At 47.7% G+C, this 16,366-nt stretch overlaps 3 protein-coding genes across 3 annotated transcripts; 1 reads left to right on the top strand and 2 right to left on the bottom strand.

Annotated features, from left to right (window-relative positions):
- Nucleotides 1-231: 231 nt before the first annotated feature.
- Nucleotides 232-2,683, bottom strand: F5J12DRAFT_783450 (uncharacterized protein; the record flags this gene model as incomplete). Its single annotated transcript, XM_051742847.1, has 9 exons — nucleotides 232-420; nucleotides 762-813; nucleotides 859-1,108; nucleotides 1,130-1,509; nucleotides 1,716-1,738; nucleotides 1,764-1,860; nucleotides 1,919-2,207; nucleotides 2,260-2,315; nucleotides 2,568-2,683. 9 exons carry the CDS (start codon nucleotides 2,681-2,683, stop codon nucleotides 232-234), a joined length of 1,452 nt encoding a protein of 483 aa, XP_051599224.1.
- Nucleotides 2,684-3,424: 741 nt separating this feature from the next.
- F5J12DRAFT_893560 (common central domain of tyrosinase-domain-containing protein) lies at nucleotides 3,425-6,359 on the bottom strand (the record flags this gene model as incomplete). Its single annotated transcript, XM_051747669.1, has 17 exons — nucleotides 3,425-3,514; nucleotides 3,573-3,697; nucleotides 3,753-4,289; nucleotides 4,348-4,492; nucleotides 4,547-4,629; nucleotides 4,680-4,706; nucleotides 4,761-4,785; nucleotides 4,837-4,851; nucleotides 4,917-4,934; nucleotides 4,986-5,088; nucleotides 5,140-5,223; nucleotides 5,280-5,374; nucleotides 5,437-5,614; nucleotides 5,668-5,771; nucleotides 5,821-5,875; nucleotides 5,927-5,936; nucleotides 5,999-6,359. 17 exons carry the CDS (start codon nucleotides 6,357-6,359, stop codon nucleotides 3,425-3,427), a joined length of 2,055 nt encoding a protein of 684 aa, XP_051599223.1.
- Nucleotides 6,360-8,141: 1,782 nt separating this feature from the next.
- Nucleotides 8,142-10,134, top strand: F5J12DRAFT_146558 (uncharacterized protein). The gene is made up of 3 exons (XM_051738141.1): nucleotides 8,142-8,346; nucleotides 8,398-9,867; nucleotides 9,920-10,134. Exons 2-3 carry the CDS (start codon nucleotides 8,419-8,421, stop codon nucleotides 10,097-10,099), a joined length of 1,629 nt encoding a protein of 542 aa, XP_051599222.1. The 5' UTR covers nucleotides 8,142-8,346; nucleotides 8,398-8,418; the 3' UTR covers nucleotides 10,100-10,134.
- The last annotated feature ends 6,232 nt before the right edge of the window (nucleotides 10,135-16,366 follow it).

The raw sequence follows: 16,366 nt of genomic DNA, 5'->3' as shown, positions 1-16,366 counted from the left end.
CGAGGCAGGTCTTCTCTTCTCTAGACTCTTGGATTTTGCCCGAGGACTTGTATGCGACTCACAAACAAAGAAAAACCATGCGTGATATTCATGGACTATGCGATAGATGTTTTCATGCCTCTGATTTTCCCCGTACCAATTGTCCTTATGTATGCTTTGTTTGCTCTGTACGTACGATACGTTTTATAGTTAATCGATGCTTTTGTATGGGCTACAACGTCTGTAAAGGCCCTACTGATACGGTGTGTATTTGGCCACAGCTGCAAATATCAGGAACAATTTCACGAGATCACCGTCTGTGCCTACGCTGGCGGTTTTGGACAAAGATGGCATTTCATTCAGGAGCCCGAAAAGTTCCACCGTGCCAAGGGACAGTTCCCGCCAGTTGTCCGAAACGATGTTGTCCTTGCCATTTACCCTCTGACAATCATTATTCCCAGTGGTTCTTATACAAAACAAACAAGCCACTTACTACATATAGGCAACTACCATCCGTAGTGAGAGACAAAGCACGAGACAACAACCTCGCAACTCGTTATAAACCATGGCAAGATTTTCCATCGCCATATGCTACCTAAATATTGCACGTGCGACGATGACCGACCCGACTCCTTCCTCCCCGTGAACCGTTCAGTAATGGCCCTGCCTTTCCAGTCCCAATCAAGATTGTCACAGATTAACGACAATCTTTCCAGGGTTGCTCAGATATCGACTGGGATCTGTGGTTCCAGGTCCTCGGAATGCAAGGTTGCGTGACACACTCCAGAGAAAGCTTGGCAGAGTGTGCGCGCTTCTGAGTCATCGAGATCGATCCTACCAGAAAATGGAACTCCGCGGATTCAAAGTAAAATGGCAGACATGGCGAAAATTTTGGCCCAAACGTGCCAAAGACAGAACCCGCGGAGGCGAGTGTAGTCGAGATGTTCCATCTTTAGCGCTAGGATGGCGTTCACGAAACCGTGGGCATCAATATTGTCTAGCACAAGCGTCTGGAGGACCAGGAAGTCGAGGGTATCCCGTTCAAGCACCCAGTGTTGATCACAGTCGGAAGTGAATGTGAGTGTGGTTAACGATTGGGTGGGTATACCCATGAGGCCACGAGGAACGACTGATCACAGATAGCGCCGACCGAGAATTAAATGGCGCTCGGTGCCATATAATCCTAATAGATGTCCCACAAACTGATTGAAACATCGTTCGAACCTGTTGAGCTTGTGCATGACGTTGGATACGACCTTGGCTACAACTTGGAGACTGGGGCTACGCCAGCAATCCGTGGTGGGAACAAGAAGGTCCAAAGCGTGACGTGCAGCCACTGCGTGAGGTAGGTAGCAAATTGTGCTGTCAAGAGGGCATTCACGACTCCTCTTCAGCTGTGTCATCAAGGATTCGGGTTCCACTTTAGAACTAAATGTCAACGCGATATCACCCCAGAAACTGGGAGTTTCGAGGATTAAATCCCTCCAAAGCCGTGAAACCCCAGCCAATTCCTTCCTCAGCATGGGAAAGCTTTCATGAAAAAATTGATACGGAAATGGTCCTCGTCGTTGCGCTTCAGCACAAAGGTCAATATCCTCGTGAGGAGCTCTACAGGGAGATGGTTGATCAAAGAGGGTCGTGCCTTGACAAGTTCGCTGATTTTATGTCTCTGAGTCTCTATAGCCACGCGCGAATGAGTTCGTCCATTATGCGTCCGTGCTGCAATCACGACTAACATTGAGTTGTGTGGATGATATAACTGAAATGAGTTGAAGTGAACTTACAACTTCTACGGTGAGAGGGGGTCGACGTGTAACGAAGTGGTATTGTAAGGTTCGGACCGACTCTGTCGGCTGCACGCCTGGCACGTCGTCCAATATTCTTCTGACAAAATTTCAACTACGTCTCTCATTTGTGATTTAACTGTGACGGAACTCACGACAACTTAACCCGTCGATGCAACCTGCTAGGCAGAACTTGTGCCAAGGCCACGGTTGCAAAGGAGTGCGATGTTGCTGAGAGGGTATAGGGGAGGCGCCGTAACATCATGTTCACTCCGGCGCCATGGCCGACAACTACGACGCATTTCGCGTTGTGCTCCGAGAAGACAAGCACGTCGTCGTCCTCGCTGGAGCTGGTCTCAGCGCAGCATCGCGCGCAATCTGCTAGCTGTTGTTTCGCGTTGTTCATGTGGCCTTCAGAGGTGTACGTTCCGTGGCAGTGGCAGTCTGTGGTGCACTTTGGTGAGTGACAGCAATCTTTCATCACCTACTTTTTAACCATCCTGGATATAAGATGCAACGAAGCTTGCCTCTCCCGCAGCATTTGCAGAACACCTATCCACCGTGTGGTAGTTGTACCACCACAGACAAACGATACGATCTCAGCTCTCAGCATGTCTCTCGATCGTAACATATATATACACATCCCGAACCCCTACTAATATTCTCGCGTTTCCTAGTGCCAAACGCGCCCCTAAAAGCTATTATGTTGCTTTACGCCTCCTCAGACGAGCCAACGAGAGTCGCCCCCTCCGCTCAGACATTTCGCCTCGTCACACAGCATATCGACAACCTCTCGACACGCACCTTGCCCCCATGCACACCAGCCCCCGCTTACCCGATAGAGATTTCACGGAAGTACCAGCTTTTGTGACTCCGCTGAAAGCTTGGTGAGTCCCAGCGGATGGTATGTTCCCTGCCATTGTCGCGTACGCCCTGTGTACTTCGCACCGCGGTCCTTAAGACACCAAAGACCCATGTCCGACCATGCCCACATGTACCCGATCTACCTACGCCCGTGCTGAAGGTACCCAATCAGTCACGATCTTTATCAGTTCCGACGAGGGCATCCACACCATTACCCTCAGACCCTCTACTTTCATCTCTACTCGCCTCATCACCGCTCTCATAAACTGACGGGAAGCTATCGTGCTTCTGCTCTGTCTCCCGTTCCTCATATCCCTGCCCGCCTCCCGAAGTTGTCCGGTCGTTCTAGTGCCGATGACGACGCTCTAGTCTCATCGTCTATGTCAGCAGATTGCTGTGTACTGCGCGATGGGGGGGGTCGGGCTTCAAAGCGGTAAGACGTGCCAAGCGGACAGGAAGATCGGTTCAAGGGGAAATCGGAGGGACGGTATGGGCGGTAGCAGGCGCAGAACAAGCTGGTCCTACTCACCGTTAGATTGCAGTATGACATTTAGTTCATGCCGAGACAAATCATCTCTAGCTTATAATGAGGTCGTGAATTGACTGAAGTAATCAAGGAAGGCTCCTTTACACCATTTACTTCGACCCTCGAGTGAACCTACATACAGGGAAATCTAAAAGCTACCAACTTTCTGTTTATCTTTTCAATCAGCTACTGCTGAATGTCTCAACATTTTGCTGTTGAACGGTGCTCCCCTGGCATTGGAATATCAGCTAACCCGATTTGACTAGCTTGCTTAGCCGCGTCCCTGCAACCAACCTAGAAGAGATGTCAACACGCCACTTGACGCGGGTGTACTTTGCTTTGTCTGATCCTTCCAACCATTCTAGAAAAGACGTGAGCGGGTTATGCAACGTGCATGTACTTCCCAACGCTGGACTCACAGTGAACAACGCATTGTGCTTCTGCCAGTCATATAACTGCACAGGGTAGGTTTTGTCGTCTGCCTTTTCCGCAACGGCCGCGCTGAACAGCGTTACCCCACTTGGCAGGATATTTGGCGGGGACACTTGGTGTGCCGGCACAGTTGGCGCCCGTTTCCCGCCCTGGGCAGTTGCCACTACCGTGCGCGATGTATCCGACAGCCTTCCCGTCAAGCTCTGCACAATTGCCTCTGTCGTCGTTTCTAGAGTTGCGTTGCCACCGCCGGCACCGTTGTTTCACAATGATGTCGTTCACAAGGGAAGGAGGAAGCGTTATAATGCCGCGGACTGTGGTGCCCATTTCTCGTCGCAAAGCACAAGCCGTGCATGGCGAATAGTCTGGCCGAGCGAAAACCGTGACCGTGCCAACTAAATCAGTCTGGTTGCCGCTATTTTTGTGCAACTCGAACTGGTATGAAGCGTTAAATGCATGTTCGGGAAGCTGGACCAAAACCACGAAAACGCGGTAGCTCTTAATCGCCTGGAATGTCTCAGGGAGCCCAGCACTTTGGGGCGATGGGACAGGCAGGTGGCTCCACGCCTCTATGTCTACTTGTGTTGCCGCTTGCTGAGGGTCGAAGCCGTAGTACTTGGCAATTCTTGCACGACCTGCAGCGCGTTCCGCATCTGTCGCCGTTTGATCGACTTTGACACCCTGAAATTCTGGGTAGGAATAGTCTGCAGATTGGAATGCGGGTGAGGTGCACTACCGCAGCACGTTAGAGAAACGGCGTACATTTAGGATAGGCATTCGCATCTAAGAAACGGGTTTGTTCTGAGGTCCAGTACGTCCCGTTATCGTTTCTGAAAGGGTACAAATTCCCGCGAGCCCCGGTAGGAAGGAGTTGCTCGTTGTACACTTGAGCAAAAGTCCCGCGTGGCTGTCAAGGGACTGTTGTTTAGCATCGGTTAGCGAACCTAGATGACTCACGAACCTGCGTCCAAGAGTAACTCACGCCGTCATGGACGTAGCCATCACCCATCCAATAGCTTGGGTAGCACCATTCCCACAGTGCAACTAATGGATGTTCAAAAATGCACTTCGAATGAATGTGAACTCGTACTCACTCAACCTATCGACGTTGCAATGATGGACTAACAATTTAGTTAGACTCCCCGTACTATATGTTACAATACGCGAGGACTCACAGAAGAAGATAGGATCGAAAGCAGCCTGAAGGTGGTCAACCTAAATTGTATCATGTATTTTCCCCTCATAACTCACATAATCTGGGTTAGTCTAAATGTGCAGAATCATAGGATGTCATTTAGTTCGAACAGAAGGTTAGCATGAACGGAACGAACCATGTGCCCATTTCCACCCTATGCCCCATCACATGTTAGCAACGGAAGAAACTCTACTAAAACACCTACAATAGTGCCGTGAATAATGCCATGGAGGGCTTCCAGGGCACCAGTATTGTTGAAATCTTCCTGTCTTTTTGACTCGGTCACTGCATTGGAGAATTCATCGTAACTACGGTAATCAGCACAGAGCCTTTTCTTTCTAGACGGGAATTACCCTCACGCAATTGCAGGATCCATCCCATCTGGGAAGGCAAACAGAAGACCTATCCCCGAGCTGAGATGAGATGCCTGTGACTCAATAGCACTGGGGCATATCGCAGACAATTAATGAGCCAAACACAGTGATTGGATGGTTCTCACGTTTGGGCTGCAGCTATGTCGGTACCTCCCTGGGGGCTGCTTGGGGCGTGCCGATAAGTCCGTGTCCACTTCGAGAAATATGCTGTTGTATTAGTCTATTCCGGGCACGAGTAAGCGATGTGGGAAAAGAAAACACTCCGTGGAGTTGAAACCTCACCGGTGCGTTGTATATATCTGTGAAGTCGGAAGGAATTCCCCCTTGAAAAGTGTAGTACGAAATGGGGTTCTGAACGGTCGCGCTTTTGCCTCCTGGGAGCGTGATCACCACAGTGTCCTCGTAAAGCACTGCGGGTAACCCTTGTGGATTGGTTGCTGGATCAGCCCAGTCCCAAAACCTGTCCCAAAACAACTGTTGAAGCGTTTCACTGACAACTGCATAAAAACGTACGGAAAGCGCAATTTCTGGGCCTCTGGAACCCATTTACCAATTTCTGCCGGATATTGTTTTTCGATATTGGCTGCGATACGGTCGGCAGCATTCCCCATTGCTTGCTACGAATGTGTCAATTCGGATAAGCAAAGGGCGATTGGACCGACAGACCTCGATCAGCAGCATGTACGGGCGGTGCCAAGTGGGGAACGTCACAGATCCATGACTGCAAAACAGCATTAATGAAAGTACCGTACGACTGAATGAGGCGACCTACTTGCAGTAACCTATTGACACGTGTGCGAAACTCAGTACACCAATGCATGCCGAACTAGTCAAAATGGCGCACCTCCAAATCTTGAAGGAGTGGGCAACGTATCCTTAGGATTATTTTCATCGTAGTCTGCCACCCTCTCTTTCGGTGATTTCTTGTCCCCAACATACTCACGGTAAGGCTTGCCATGGATCGCGGCAATCTCAAAGAAGGAAGCTGCTGGCAACCCGTTATCCGGTAAGGCAATACCGAGGGAAGTGTTGCGGACGCCCTGGATCGCGGAATAACCAAGGATGAAGAGTGAGAATTGGTATGGATAGTTCTTTTGCATGTCTGTGATAAGAAGACGATCAGCAACGATGCCTGTATTCTTACGCCCGATGACGGGGTAATAGTAAGTGGCTTCCCCCGGCGAGTTGTATGCGTCCTCTTGCATAGCTGTATGTAATGTCACTGGAGGTGAAGGATGGATGGATACCCAAGAAATGACAGGCTATTTATCTCTTCCGTGGCGACCAAAGTAAGCCAAGAAAATTCCCAAGAAGCACCCAGAGCTGTCTAACTCCAGGATTCGAGCGCGTGGACGTGTTAATTTCGGCTAGTTCAACGCACCCATCTTACTTCATCATTGCCTCGTAGGCCCATCTGCAAAACGGTCGAATTACAGCATACACTTTGTACAGTTTTTGAATTGTTCGAGAGCTCGGCAAGTACTGTTACTCAACTCGGCAAATGCTAAGCGCTCGTCCAGTGCTCGTCGAGCATCAAACGTTTTGTAGATGAGTGTTCTGGAATGGGAGGTAATGGGTTACACGAGCACGACCGGCTGCGACCCACTCAGTCCCTCCAATTCGGATTATCTAAATAGCAAAATGGTTTAGCAATGACAAGGAATAGCGTTTAAGCAGTACTGTGAGGCGCATTAACGGCCATGGTAAGTAAAACCTCCTGTTCGGCCACTTGGCAGTGGCCACGTAGTGCGTTCCTTCTGGGTGTCGTATCTCCATGGACATTGCTACTATATAAATATGGTGCTGAGGTTCTTATGGCTCATAGACAAATCCACGCACTGTTAGCCTTCAAGTTCCAGAACTTTATAACAACCTATGTTATGGGAAGAGGCGAGCAGGCTCCACCGCCTCCTGTTCGCTACACATAGTATGCTACCCTGTCAGGTGTTATGCAATGCCAAGTGAGCACCGCTGGAAAACTGTCATCAGCGGTCGCAGACTAAGCTTAATATGTTCAACGTTCAAACTTATCGCCGCATCAACCTTCTGACACAAACCTGGTGCACTATGAGGCCTTGAGGCCGGGTCGTGTAGCCACGCACCATCAGGGAGACAGGGAATGGTGGAATCACGGTCACCATCAGTCAGTAACAGGTTTAAACCATATATTCGCTTACTGATGACAGACAGATAGGCTCAAAACCTGCGTCGCTGTCAAAGTCCTGACCGCCCATGCAGCTGCAATGGTCAAGAGAAATCATTCTAAAGAAAATAAAGTGTTCACGAAGGTCAAATTCGCCGATCTAAGCCATCCGGGCTTTCAGCATTGTCTTACTGTCCGAGACCAGTATTCTTACCAATAGCGCATCCCCCGGTGAGCATGCCATCAGGATATCGATAAAGAATTAGCCAGTGCAGTATTATGATTTACATAAGTAACGGTCCAAGAAGTTCTGGCGTCTTCGTCTGGACGAAGTCACGCATCTCAGCGGAAACCTGTCGAAGGAAAGCATGGTGTGCGGTGTATTGGCGCGCAGATCTCCGACCTGCAGTTATTCAGCCTTAGAAAAAATCTGAGTAGCAGCTGGCTGGAAGGCGAAAACATAGTAGAAATGGACGGAAATCTTGTCACACAGACAATATTGCCATGCATCTCAACCGCATGTTCACCTTGTCCATCTTTTATGTATCAGCATGGATCTAGCCTATTCACAAATATCAGGCAACGTACGCACCATTTATCCCCGTTAGAGGCTGGGGCAGTCCTTCAATAGATCCTCTTTTCTGGAGCCGAACTTGAAGCGCAAAGGCGGGACTTGGTTCTGTTGAGCTTGAACCTCAGTCCTCACAAGCAGCGTAGAAGCAACTCCATGCTCGGTGCACGGCGGGACATATGTGCAGGAAGGAAACAAAAAGATGGTTATCTCAGAAATCAGTTTTCCGAGATAAGTATACGATCGAATCGACTATAGAGGCCTATACAGCACTCTCTCAGCAGGTGACCATCACAGCTCCTCTGCGCTCGTCGACTCGTATCCTTGCTAAAGGTTCTCCTTCCTGGATTACAGAGGCCCAAGCAAAATTTACTCATTTAAGCTTCGTCACGCTTCGTTCGTAAAAACTCGTTGAATCGAGACGGCTACAACGAGTAGTACCATTTCTGTACAACCCCCCACTGTCACCTTAGGAAGGGTGAGTTCACTTCATCCTTTCAGTTAGATCCCCTACAGAACCTAATGTCAGTCGTAACTGCAGCGCGGACGCATGATGGACGAACTCGCTCAGGCCCGTACTGAGCTGGCGCAGTTGCAATCCACCGAACGGGCGCTTGTCCAACAGCTCTTAGCTGTCCGGGTGGCTGTTGAGACTCAGAAATGTAAAATCAGCGAACTTGCTAAGGCACAACCCTCTCTGGTGGATCGTCTTCCTATCGAACTCGTCACGAGGATATTCAGTTTCGTGCTGATGTGCAACAACGAGGACCCACGTCTTTTTTTGAAACTTTTGCGTAAACGAAGGAAGATCTTGGCTAGGGTTTCACCGTTCTGGAGGGAGTTGGTCTGCAACACTCCCAGTTTCTGGAGCGATGTCGGGTTGACACGTAGTTCCCGCCCTAAGTCGTTTCTGAGACGGCTGAAGAGGAGCCGTGAATGTCCTCTCCACGTCACGATCCTGAACGCGCCTGGCGGCAGTGAAATGGACACATTATTGGACATTCTTTTAGCCAGCACAAACCGTTGGCGTACCCTCCGTGTCCAAGGCATTACGCAGAGCGTCTTGTCCGACCTTCTACACAAGTTCAGTCAGTTCGAATTTCCCTGCCTCGAAGACGTTTCCATAGACTTGCGTGGCTGCGACTATCCACAATTTCTTTCACCGGCACGCTCCCCTTCCCTTCGACATCTGGACCTATTACAGTTAAATGGCACAGTGGACTTCTCGACAGCTACTACCACACTAACGACGCTCGGCCTGTCGATTTCTGCAATCCGCGATCAGTTGTTCCTCACCGGTATCGCTACCCAATCGTTGACCACACTTACATTCACCGACGTCACATCGGACCGTGGTCAAGATTGGTTCCTTGAACGGAATAGTCTCCGCTTTCCACTTCTCCAGAGGCTTGTGCTGGACGCTATTGATCCCTATAGGTTTATGGACGCCGTTGTAGCTCCAAAGCTTGAATATATTGAATACATTCACCACCCCGATTCCGTCCCCGGTACATTTGCACCAAAATTTGGCCACGTCCGTCATTTCACATTCAAGTCAAGAAATTCACTATCTGGTGGGATCCATCTCAACGAGTCACAAGTACAAATGCTCTGCCAGACTTTCTCTGGGGTACGCCATGCAAGCTTGCCTGCCAGTCACATTAACAACTTCTTCGCGGATATTTCGGCTTTTGATGCCTCCGACCTACGCACACCAGTGGACAGCTGGGAAAACCTTGAACAACTGTCATTGATTTGCGACTGCCACGATTGGGACTGGCATATCGACACTCTTGTTGAATGGTTCACACCGCGCCAAAAATTGGGTCGCCCGTCATTGCATGTGGAGGTTTCAGGTTCCCAGGATGACTGGCAGATGGCAATAGAAGATTTTTCCTACCTCTACAGCCAGTTGCGAGATTGCTGTGTGTTGGATTTCAAGGGCCTACGGTTGTCTCACACCTTGCGCCTGTCCACGGATGGCGGTTTCTTACATGTAGTAAGCGGTTTATTTGTTTTGCGAATGAACTGCTGTGAATAATGGTTGCCAGAGGGTGGATGACGAGAACAGCATCGTTTTGAACAACTGGCGAGAAATATCCCTTGAAAATCTGGATCCTTTCTGGCTCGGACTCCTGAATGAAAGGCAATCTTTCTCCCAAACTGCCGATGCAGGCGCGGTTGGAGATCTCGTGGAATTGTTGCTGATATTGGCACGTGCGTGTGAGTAGTTTAGTTGTTCAATATGATACCCCATTGGACCGCCGGTGACGGAAACCGTAAGAAGTTTCGCGGCTGCCAATCCATTAACAGCAGAGTGAGATGATAATAACGAGGTACATTACGACTGCCTTTCATTCTGTGTGATGGACTAGAACTTACCAAACAGTTGTGCCATCTTATTGGATGGCATGGCGTGCACTCCTTTTGACCATCTTCGTGAGGATTCAACTAGCAATATGTATGATGACCGTCGGCTCAGCGGCAATTCGTCTAGTCAGGCTGGCCTGTGTATACTCAGATGTCACCCCTAACCAAATATACGTCGTATCGGTAGTGAGTGCCATACAAGTCCTCGGTCATGATCTGAGAGTCTGAAGTGGAGATGACCTGTCCTGGCGGGTACCAAAATCATCAAATGACACCGCAATCTGACATTTAGAGTGTGGGTTCCCTGCCCTGGAACCTGCAGCTATCGGCTGATGGGGACAGGCGAGGCCAGCATCGTCATCAGAGGGTCTGAGGGTAACAGTCTGGTTGGAACTGATAGCCTGAAATCGTGGCGGATCGGGGGTCTTCAGCACTGCCGTACGTATAATGTGTACGAGTCTGTGAGTGTAATTGAGCTTCGTCAGGAAATTAACACTTTACTATTTTTGACCTTTTTGTGACTTTTTTTGACTTTTTTGTGACTATTGTGACTATTTGTGACTTTTTGGGAAGGAGCCTACTATCTGTACTTTTTTTTTGGCCATATACAGCATTTTGAAGAATGAAAAGAGAACAGAATCTATTGAGACAACTAAGTGATGATATATCTAAGCCAAGAAGACTAGAAAATGTCTGAAAATTCAGAGATATTGAGCCATTGGTGTGATGCACACTGTCTGAGAGAAAAATCACAATATCTCTTTGGAACCTTCATCAATTTGAATGTATGTGGTATCTACTGAAAGCTATGAATTAGGTGGTTTGAACAAGACCAAAATCAGCAAGAAAAGTGCAGCCATGCCTGCAGGACATGGGTAATGATAGTAGATTCCTTCCCAAAAAGTCACATTAGTCACAAAAAGTCAAAAATAGTAAAGTGTTATTTTCCTGATGTTGGGCCTCATAAAATGGTGAACAAGCATTGATTGTCCTGTTAGAGTCTCAAATCTCAATGGCACTGTGGACAAACTTAGAAGTACTGTACAACAGCACTGACCCGGGCTCTGTTGACCTCAGTTGCTGTCCCAACACCTATTGTCTCAACAACAGACATTCTGTAACCTATTGCAGTAAGTAATTCAAGCATGCAAGAGTCACAAAAGCACAAAAAGATAGAATCCAAAACCTTGTAGGAAGCTGTACTACAAGCAACTAGCTAGGTGTGTTATTTTGTGAATTAGTGTTATGCTTCTGTCAGGGGTCTTTCCTTTTTTGACTCTTTACAGTCATGTGCATCACATGCCTGGTCACGTCTCTCATAATTGTTGCCATCCTGGGGGCTCAGATGCTTCAAGGGTCATTTGGGTCTCCCACTGTCAAAGTATTTCCAATACCTGCCGAGACTGTGCCTCCCCTTTGATCTGGTATCCCACCACCCTCTCTGATGGATGACTTGTCTGTTTCTTGCTCTGGTGACTCATTCCTGACTCCCTTATATTGCTCGTATGTTGTACTATAGCTCCGGTGTCAGGCTCCTTGCAGTGCATTGATTGTGCAGCCAGTATAGCCTTCATTCCCCTGCCTACCCCCATCTTTGACACTGTATGACTCTTATTTACTTCACTGATTGTGTTGTTGATTACTGCGGATATGTGTTGCGATGTGTCACTTGCAACTGGTATGGTACTCGTACTTAGGGGTATATAAACCTATGTACTCCATCCTGTATCTGCAGTTTTTTGATAGCTTGCAACTCAGCTAACTTCCTTCCCTTTTGTCCTTGTTCTCTCTCTGTGCAACAACCTCAATGGATTGCCAGTAGACAGAACCTTTGCCAGACCTCAGGGATAACTGAGCCATAGGGGTTATGACACATTCAGCCTGTAGACTCCCCCTCATGCACTTTGTGCCTATTCCATTTGAAGAAGTCACTGCACTCGGGCATAACAAAATTGAAAAACTCAGCACAGCTTTCGGGACTTGTCAACCTCTTCATGAAAAGTATACTCATCCCTGGTTACTGAACTTCAACAAACCACCTCTTGTCTAATAAAGGCTCGTTGGTCTCCCTCGGTGCAAAGACTAACTTGCCTTCTTCCCACTCCTCAATGCATCTTTCAACACTAACAAAATCAAGAAGCATCCTTCCACCCTCAATCAAGTACACTGCTCTACAGGCAGCCACTAGGCTTTAATAGATCACCTCCCTAGAGTTGTGCTTGTGTCTCCCTATGAGTAAAGCCACTTGCACACTACCATCTTACACTGACAGGTTTCCTTCGGGAAATAAATCCTCCCTCAGTCTTTGTTATCACTTCCTGTTAAAGTGTCTAACCCTCAGAAGTCGAGGCCACCAGTCCCGCTGTGAGTCAAAGTGTGGTTCAGTGGTGAAAACCGACCAAAACCAACACAAAAGACAACAAAAGCGAGTGGTGGTGTGCCTATGTGGTACCTAGATGGTAGAACCTGTTCTTTGGGAGGGTTTCTGTGAGCTACAACACTCAAAGATGAGTGCTGAGGGTTGGGGGTGCTCCTGACAAAGAGGGAGCAAGAATGTGATACAAAGTGATAGGGTAGACTGCTGTCAGCCTACAGAAGGATGGATGGTGACTTAATTCGATGTCCTAAGCTGTACTGAGCTCAGGGAGGGCTTGGAGCAAAGTATATGGATGATAGATGATGATAAGCAAAGTAGATGATAGCTAGACCCTTAATAAAGTCTCAACTATTGAAGCTGATGAATGATTTACTGAGAGATGATAAATTGTGAGCAAGAAGGGCTCTCTGATGTCTTCTTTTTTTTTGCTACCTAAGTACAGTGACTTATATACAGTACAGGGGCGTTGCCTATGGAAAACAAGGTGCAAACACCTGGTAAGTGATTGGTAACTGATGAGTAAGGAATGTAAGCGATGGGTAATTGTCTTGGAAAGCATTGGTAAGCATTGATAAGGATAAGTAAGCCAAAAGGTGAAGAATCAGTAAGCAAAGTCAAAAGATTGGTAAGTATTGGCAATAGGTGAGTCAAAGACAGTCAGAATGTCAAAGTATGAGTCAAGCAATGTCAGGAACTGGGAAAGTGCACTGGAATTGCATTAGGGGGAGGCTGTGCATGTCACATCTTGAAGAGATCGCTTCTAGGCCAAAGTGGGATGACAGAGAGGCAGCACTGATCTGATGCCGATATAGTACATCCAAAAGCGGACAGGGTGAGTCAGATGTCAACAGGGGTCAAGCTTTGGGGGTCTGTGGGGTGACAGGAGCATAGGGGATTGCAACTTTCCCCCCCAAACCATCCTCTCAGTGAAGCAAATAAAAACTTCATGAACAAGGCTCTGTTGGAAGAGAGGATGAAGGGGGAGCGTCTTCTGCTGTATCTTGCAACAAGGAGGCAAGATGTGCATCATACTTGTCATGGATGTGATCAGGGAGAGTGGAGAACAGTAGATTATACTGTAGCTGTCGCAATTTTGGAAGAATAATGGACAAGACTGGTATGAAGACGTTGCAGGGGGCAGGGAGGAAGGATCCATATGCTTCTTGGACTGGAGAGACTGAAACGACCACATAAGACCTTTCCAAGTGAATGACAGACCTGAGGCAACCAAAGAATGTCCTCCTGGAGGTCATACTGACAAAAAGAACACACTGTCCAAGCTGGATGGGCTGAGAGGGGGCAGACGAGGGTGGGATGTACCAGGACACTTCAGGACGGAAGCTGGTAGGAACTCCTGGTAGATATATGTAGCCATGGTCCCTAGCAAAGGGGACAAGTGAAATGACTGATGTGGAGGCAGCCATATCAGAAGAATTAGCAAAATGAGTGTCTTTTGGAGGGAGTGCTGTAGAAATGTGTGGAGTGTGCAAATCCTTTCCAATCTTGGAAGGTAGGATCGTGTGGCTGAGCACTACAAGCGAGTGTGGGAATGGTTTCGGTGTCTGCAGAACTGGTGGAGATATGTCAAAAACTGGAATGCTGTACACGGGTGCTTAAGAATTTTATTGGCACTTAACTTGCCTCCTCCTTTTTCTTTGGCATTGACAACCTGTTCTTGTGCGAGGGATGACTGCCGACATTGCTGGCTGTCCTTCTTCACATGAGGGCTATGGTCTTCACCTCCATTCATCAGCTACATCCATGTCCACCTCACCAAACACCTTTGGTGTGTGACACCACCCCACTCTAACCTGCTAGGACTTAGTAGGAACCTGCCTTTACCCCCTATTCCCTCAGGATGACTAGGTCCTTTGGTTACTGCCACCAATCCTTGGTTATTGTACCTATCCCAATTTAGGGATTCGGAAGTCATGCTTAGTTCAGAAGAAGAAGACGATCAGAAGTCTGATACTTCTTTCAGATCAGTCCTCAAAGAAGAACAAGAAGCTTGCAATTCACCAAAAATGTCCATGACAATTGGTCATGGAGAGTCAGCTCCTGAGATGCCTACAAGGACCTTCTCAGAAGAGGAGCTGAGACAAAGGTTGGAAGACCAACAACTCGCTATGGCAGAAGAGCTATGAAGAGCAATGCATGCCCAGAATAGCAATCCTTTTCCAACAGGAATGCCTATGGACTTGGCATTACATGATTGGTATTGGAGGAACTTTGGAAAGGTAATTCCCCCAGAGGCCCCCTTGGCAGGGACCAGTAAGGGTAAGGCCCCAGCCAACCCTGATGACATGTACGATTGCCACCCACCCAATGGAGGAAGGGAGTTTAATGTTGGGCATCCTGGAGAATACGACAGAAGCCACAATGGGCTTCAGACCTGGGTTATGCAGGTCAAAGGTTACTTGAAACTGAACAAGCACATTTACAATGTGGAGTCACTCAAGATTTCGTTCATGCTTACTTATATGACCAAGGGCGCAGCAGTTTCATTTGCTGAAAATTATCAAAACAAAAATAAGCTTCTTGACAGAACCATTTACTACATGGACACCTTCCAGCAGTTTGTGGAGCATCTCAAAGCTACTTTTGAGTCAGGCAACCAGACTGCTCTCACAATTCTGCATCTTTTGGACATAAAACAAGGGAAACGTGAACTAGAAGCTTACATAGCTGAATTTACTGGGCTTGTTAACAAGGCTCAACTCAAAGAAGAATCGCATGAAGCAGGGATCTTCTTCAGGAAAGGATTGCAAAAAGAATATTGTGATTGGGTTCTCAATTCTGGATGCACCCCTTCCATGGTAATTGAGTGGATACAGTGCACAGGAGAAGCTAGAACCATGATTGCTACGAAGCACATCCTAGAAGGAAAGGAATCTCAGTATGAACAGAAATTCATTCATTACTGCAGAGGTTCCCAAGATCCTGATGCAATGGATGTCAACAAATGTAAACGGAATGTTAGACATTCCAGTTCAGAAATTAAATGCTTCAACTGTGGAGCTGAAGGTCACTACAAGCATGACTGTAAAATCAAGGTCAAAACCCAACTTTCCAATGTCTGCATCGTCCTCAAGGAGGATGGAACAAAGACCACTTACATCGGAGATTGTGAGGCAAATGCAGAGGAGCAAAAGTTGTTGGGTTTTTAAAGGGGACTGATGAAACCCCTGCATCAGTCAGTCCTGTTGCTATCTTGTCTGCTAAATGTACTTCCATAGATGATGAATCGAATATGCGAATTCGTTCCCCTCTTGGATTGGTTGTTTTACTGGACTACAATGCAGGAATATGGGCCTGTATTGACTCAGGTGCTGAAGTTTCCCTCATCTCGGAACGAATGGTCCAGAAACTTGGAATCCTGACTTATTGAGTCAAAAGCAAGTTCAAGATGACTTCATTCACAGGAAAAGATGTGGAATGGGTTACCCGCAAGGTGACCTTGAAAATGGAAATCAAGGAGTGCATCATTTGGGTCAAATGCTACATTGGACTGCTAGTAGGGAAGGAACATGTCCTTCTTGGCATGCTGTTTCTCAAGGAGTTCAAGCCTCACATGAACTGGGAAACCAGAAAAATCATGTGCTGGGACAATGGGTATGTGTATCCCTAAGGGTCTGACTGTTTTGTCAAGGAAGTGTCCTTGGACATGAATGTAAGGAAGACTTCTGGTTTACCCCTGGAAGAGGTAAAAACAAGAATTGGAGAAACTCTGGTCGAAATTAACAAAACAATG

Source organism: Pisolithus orientalis (genome assembly GCF_024613125.1).
Source record: "Pisolithus orientalis strain OTSU chromosome Unknown F5J12scaffold_17, whole genome shotgun sequence".
In the NCBI taxonomy this organism is placed as follows: domain Eukaryota; kingdom Fungi; phylum Basidiomycota; class Agaricomycetes; order Boletales; family Pisolithaceae; genus Pisolithus; species Pisolithus orientalis.
This window is presented reverse-complemented; position numbering and strand designations above follow the sequence as displayed.